The 6,000-nt window shown below is 34.5% G+C and overlaps 1 protein-coding gene across 1 annotated transcript; it reads right to left on the bottom strand.

Annotated features, from left to right (window-relative positions):
- LOC125762544 (testis-specific H1 histone-like) lies at nt 1-1,311 on the bottom strand. The gene is made up of 2 exons (XM_049424741.1): nt 1,012-1,311; nt 1-946 (listed from the first exon to the last, which is right to left on the bottom strand). Exons 1-2 carry the CDS (start codon nt 1,055-1,057, stop codon nt 369-371), a joined length of 624 nt encoding a protein of 207 aa, XP_049280698.1. The 5' UTR covers nt 1,058-1,311; the 3' UTR covers nt 1-368.
- Nucleotides 1,312-6,000: the final 4,689 nt, after the last annotated feature.

The raw sequence follows: 6,000 nt of genomic DNA, 5'->3' as shown, positions 1-6,000 counted from the left end.
GAAACATCGCTCGCGGGAGCGCATCGCACAATCGCTCCTGTGTGGAGCTACCTCAAGCGCACCGCACATTTTACAGAGCGAGAGCGGTGCGCTCCGCTCTTGCAAAAGAGCTACTTGACCCAACACTAGCAGTGAACAATATGCTTGTGAAGAGTAAGTTGGACGACACGATCCTGACCATTCCGACCCTTCCGGCCCGTATTGATCACATCAACGTGTTGCTCAACATGCTGCAGGTGAGTGAAAAAAAAATCAACTTAAGTTTTAGTACTAAACAGGTTGCAAAAATCATTACCGGTTTATAAACAAGAATTTTGGCTTAAAGCAAATTTATATCGGATAAAAAAACCAATGGTTCATCACTATTTTTAACGTCGTCGGGACCGGCTAGTGCTGCGAGCACGACGAGTCGAACGTGATCTTGAACGCGTCGACGACCGATTACGCTTTGATCGTAGACGCGTTCTGTTCGAACTAGAACGACGTGTGCGTGATCGTGATCGGGACTGAGACCTAGAATTACGCCGTTTTCTGGCACGTGCTGCTGCTTCGCGTTCTTCCCGTTCGCGTTGCTCACGCATCCTTTTATATATTTCAATAGCTCGTATTTGGGCAGGACTGCGCCGTTGTCGCATACCCGGTCCCATACAGCCCAATTGCATATGGGAAGTGGCAGCAAATTCTTCTGATGAACTAACCAATGAATCATTCAGAGCTTCCGGCATGTTTTGTACAACCTCATACAGTTCGCGCTGGAAGGATTGTGATTCGGGCAAAAACCACTTGAAGGTAAGTTTGTACGTATTGGTTTCAGCATTTTGCCGGACAAGTCCCATGCTCATGGCTCGTTCTAGTGACTCCTTGATAGAGGTTTCGAGTTCCTCATTTGTTACCTGTTCTGTTATGTTAAACTCTCGCAACTTCCTCGCAATAGTAGGGACATCCTCTGAAAGTAAGAATACAAAATCGTACAAGTGATTGATGATGGATCGATAAAAGTTTAATATTTACGTGGCGTTCCAGAACAGTGCAAAATACGCAAAATATACGGCATCATTTTTAAAGTGGTTTCTTTGAGGATTGAAAAATGTATGACAGCGTACGGTAAGCTATGCGTACTATGATCTAAAGTGATAAAGAAATGGGTGATAAAGCAAGTTCCCTAGCCGGCTGAGATTAATTTAAATAAAAATATGTAGAAGCAGCAGATTAAATTATGATTGATCTTTTCAAACTGAATTTGTCTAGTTGTCAATGTTCATTGTCTGCCTACTTGAAATCTTCTGCTTGGGTGGAGAATCGAGAGTTACCCCGTCGCTACATGCTTAGCAATTGTCGCGTTTGCGAACGCGACAAAAGTAGCTCAAATTTCAAAAAAAAAATTATGAGATTTTGGCGCGATTTCAAGGATGTTTAACTTTTCTCGTGCAAGGTTTCTTTACGTTTTTAATCGTGCCGGTAGAGAGAAAATAATCTTGAATTAAATTAAACTATTTTAATCAAAGAAAATTATAATAATTAATAATTGTAATAGCAATAAGTAATTATTGCTTTAATGAACTCTGTTAGGGGACTTGCTTCACCGATAGTTTTATTGCGACTGACTCTTTATTTTCTCGCTCTTAGCTTCTTTGCGTTTCTGCCGGTTTAATGCCGTGGGTTGAGATGTCAACCACCAAACGATTACCCAGTTAACAAAAATAGCTAACAAACTCGATGAGAAAGGCAAGTTTTTTAAGCCCAGTAAAAATGTTTCAAAACAACGGACCATCAAAAAAGCTCGTCGCCGGATGCTGCTGACTCCTGTGATACAAACAACGGATGCTGCTAGCAGTACCGCAGATTCATCCGTTTTGTTGTTTGGCGCTGGAAAATCGTGTCATAATTTTTCCGGTTGCCAGAAGACATTGTAACAAGAAAAATAGGTGAACGAAGATGTTCTGCCATACACCGGGCAAAAGCTTCGAGTAGCATAAAGGTAATAATGTTTGGATAAGAATTATCCAACTTGCTCGGCTTTTTTCTCATTTCATGACCGTCACCGTACCATCAATACTTTTTTTATTTAAAGCATTATTTGAGTGAAAAGAAACTGAAGAGAAGAAAGAAATGTTCACGACATTAAATTTTTTTTTCGAATTAACAGCTATTCTTCTGTTTTAAATATTAAAACAGTATTTACATTCGCGCATACAAGTCGCGCTTTGAATAGTGACTTTTCGCAATGTTTTTTATATGGAGTTTCGCAAAAAATATTTGAATCGCGTTCGCAAACGCGACACTTGCTAAGCGTTTAGTAACGGGGTAAGAGAAAACATCTTGAATGAAATGTTTCACGTGAAATATTTTCAAATTTTAAAGCAAATGCACGTTAAACCCTTGAAGCTCCAGATTTACAAGGAAATGTGTTTATATTTACAATTGTACTTTGTTATTAATTTCATGTTTTTTAAATTATTTCCGTAATTCACATTAAATGGCTTGCTAAATTGTTCCAGAATTCGACCAAAGGAAAGTAAAAATAACATAATTTTCTTTCAGTAATGTTCAACGTTCAGTAATGTAATGATTCAATAACACGCTCGCTCTTAATTCAAACCTTTATAAGACTCATGATACGAGCTTAGTGTTGAATAATGTGATAATGTAATTCACTGAAAGTCACCCAGATTTGAAGAAGAAAAACGAATTTCTTGTGCAGATATGTTATTTTATTTCAGTTATTTTCCAAAAGTTACAAAATATCCCGTTCCTTTATCCTTTTCACAAACTAGTACGAACTTTTGGTTGATATAATCCAACATTTCGTACGTGGCAATCGCTTTCCTTGTTGAACATTATTGCAGCAGCTGGTTTAGGGGTATTTTTCAACGCTCCTTTTACACTTGTGTAATAAAACCAAGTTATTTTAATAACTGCATCAGTGGAACAGTGTTCAAGATGTACACATCGTAATGAATAAACAATGAAGCATTAAACCGAACATTGCTGACACCTTACACCGATGTTGTTACACATTTTGTATGGCAAACTTTTTACTTTCCTCCTCACATTTGTTCTACGTATCATTTGTTTCAAGTTGTAACTTTTACTAGCATTGATTCCTTTCTGTTGTTCTATTTACATTCCCTATGCTGATCTTATCATCACTATTTCTTCTACATTAGCTTGATACTACTTCAAGGTAGTGTCGTATTATTAATCATTTCGGTTTTGCTCTGTCTGGCTATTCTATAAAAAAGACACACTACTTTATATACTTGTAGTTTAATATTTTTTTTTGTTTGTTTGTTTCGTGTTTGTTTGCGTTTTATGAAGAGTATATATTTTTAGTTCCATTTTCCGCATTCTCATTTTTATATGTAAATCTCTTTATAATCTGCCTACTGTCGTTATGTTTTAGTATAAGATTTATTACTGTTTTGATTTAAATTGTTTCAATGTTAGTTAGATTCCAAATTGAAACGAATTGTACAATTTAAAATGTCATTTTTTGGATAAAAAACGAATTACGCTTTAAACAGACTAAACAGGTTTAACAATCTGAGTCTAACGCTGTACGAACAATCAAAACGCAGGTATCTTTTAACAATTGTGTGTAACAAATGTTTTTTTTTTATTAATGAATATTTTAGGGGGTATTCAAATCACGTTCCATACCTAACATAACTAAGTAAGCATAAAAACATACTTGAAAATAGAATCACATTTAAAAGCATAAACTACCAACTACCATTGTTTGTGAATTTGTTTTAAATTTTATATGCTTTAGAACCCCATCTGAGCTATAGAGTGTTCCAACGTTTAATCAAGCGATAAACGTTCACTATTTAGTATTACATTTAAAAAGCTCGTTGAGTAATGATTATTCTGAATGTTGGTAGTAACGGTGTAATGCAATATATGTAGTTATTGGTATTTTGATCCTGTTAGTTACCCTTCTCGTTGGCAAGATGTAGCACTAATCATAATTCTGTTGGCTATACGCATCTTTGTCGTGTTGTTTGTTGTTTTTTTTTAAATCTGTTTTGATTTGTTATTTTTAAATGCATCTATCCCATGAAAGTGCTATGGCTTATTTATCTCATTTTGATGACTGTTGAATCATTGTATGCTTGTATTTTTGTTCTGTCTCTTTTTAAAGCTTTTCATGATGTATTTCACGTGTTAGATTTTACGTAACCTTTTTGCGAAATGCGCACAGTATAACATGGTTTGCAAATTTGATTTTTATAAAGTGAGTACCATTAGTTTATTGTAATAAAATTTTTATAACTTATAGAAGAATAGTCTAATTAATTAGTCAAATGAATAGTAGGATAAACTTCTTTTAAGACTTAGTAAATTACAAAACTTTACCCAGATAAATAAAACTATTGAAAAATGAAATAATACAAAAGATGAAGCTAAATAAAATTTAAAAAAATTAACAATAAAAAGTATACAAAAGAATAGAAAAATAAAGATCATAAAAAAGAAAAACAAAAACATGAAAAAATAAGCATTGCTACACTAAATTATTTGCTGTTTCTCTGCATCAAAATCGGTTTAATTCAACTTCAAAGGGCAGCCAATTATTACTTGCATCAAGTGAAATAGCGAGAAAGCAACAAGGAAAAGAACTAGTATAGTATTTAATGTTTTCAAAATTCTAACAATTTATTTTTTCTCCCCCCGTTTTATGATAATTTAACTAAACTTTTTTTTCCAAACCTATAGATGATCTTCCAGCAACAAGAGACGTGACGAATATTTTTCTTCTATAGATAATTGATAAAACACTGACCCAAAAACGTAACCGTATCCGCAGGACGAAAGTTGTGTTAAAGTCTCGATACCTAAAGAAGGAATAATTCATCGTTTCGAGTACGAAGCAATCTAGCAAAACATGTATTTTATGTTATCCGTTTTGTTTTGTTTTTTTAATAGTTCTTAGTCTACTCTTGGATGATAGTTCAAAGATGAAACACGTTAGTTTATTCGTAACTATTTTGTAAGCCATTGTCCACTCCGAATAACATCACCTTCACACCCATCCCCCTTTGTTTACACCGCCATTTGTGCTTTGATTCACTTTGTTATTATGTTTTTATTTTAACGTTTTACTTATCGTTCGTTTATTGTTTCCGTTTCCATAGTTTATCTACTATCTATATCGTTTTTTTTTTCTTCTCGCAATTACACCACCATGTTGGGTGTTTGCCGCTTGCAGTACTTCACAGATGAAAACCAGAGTAGAATTATTATGACTTTTAAAAATGTACTCATAGCCTTGAACAAACGTTAGCTACATTATTTTTTTTTTAGAAAGGGGCGTATGTTTAAGAAATATGCAACAATCGTTATGGCGTCTCAATTATATACTTTTTTGCGAATGTATAATTAATGAGTTTCCATATTGTTAGAATTATTACCACGGCAAATGGAAAATTGCACTAAAGCAAATATTACAACGTATAATTTTTTTTCTTATACTTTTATTACTAATTTCTCTCTTTCGCTGCACGGAAATGGTGTGCTGGAATGCTAAGAGCTTAACATCAGAAATTATTATTGTACACTTGATATCAATTTCCCTTCATTTCCTTCCATTTTGTTTTATTGTACATACAACGGCACGATTCGCACCGCATGATGATGCTGCCCGTGTTCCAGTAACCCTGACGCTTTTGATGATACGTTGACTCTTTTGTGTGTGTTTGTTGATGTCTTTTGTTCTACTCCGTTAGTTTCATCTACACAGTTTGTTACATACTTACCGCGCAACCGTTTGTTTGTTTGTCTTTTGCCAGTACTTACTACTATGTTTCGAATATTTTAATCATTATAAACTGCCCATCTTTTATATCTACATTACACACTGTTGATTGATGGCCTTCTTGTATTGCCTCCTTTTGCACGGTTTTATCAACTTGTTATTTTCCTTTTGTTTGTGTGCGTCTGTTAAACATTCGCGCATTTTTTTCTCACTTTTGCTCACACGCTTTGCTACAGAAAAGG

This window comes from Anopheles funestus, chromosome 2RL (genome assembly GCF_943734845.2).
Source record: "Anopheles funestus chromosome 2RL, idAnoFuneDA-416_04, whole genome shotgun sequence".
NCBI lineage: Eukaryota > Metazoa > Arthropoda > Insecta > Diptera > Culicidae > Anopheles > Anopheles funestus.
Note: the sequence above shows the minus strand (reverse complement) of the source record. Positions and strands in the feature narration are given on the sequence as shown.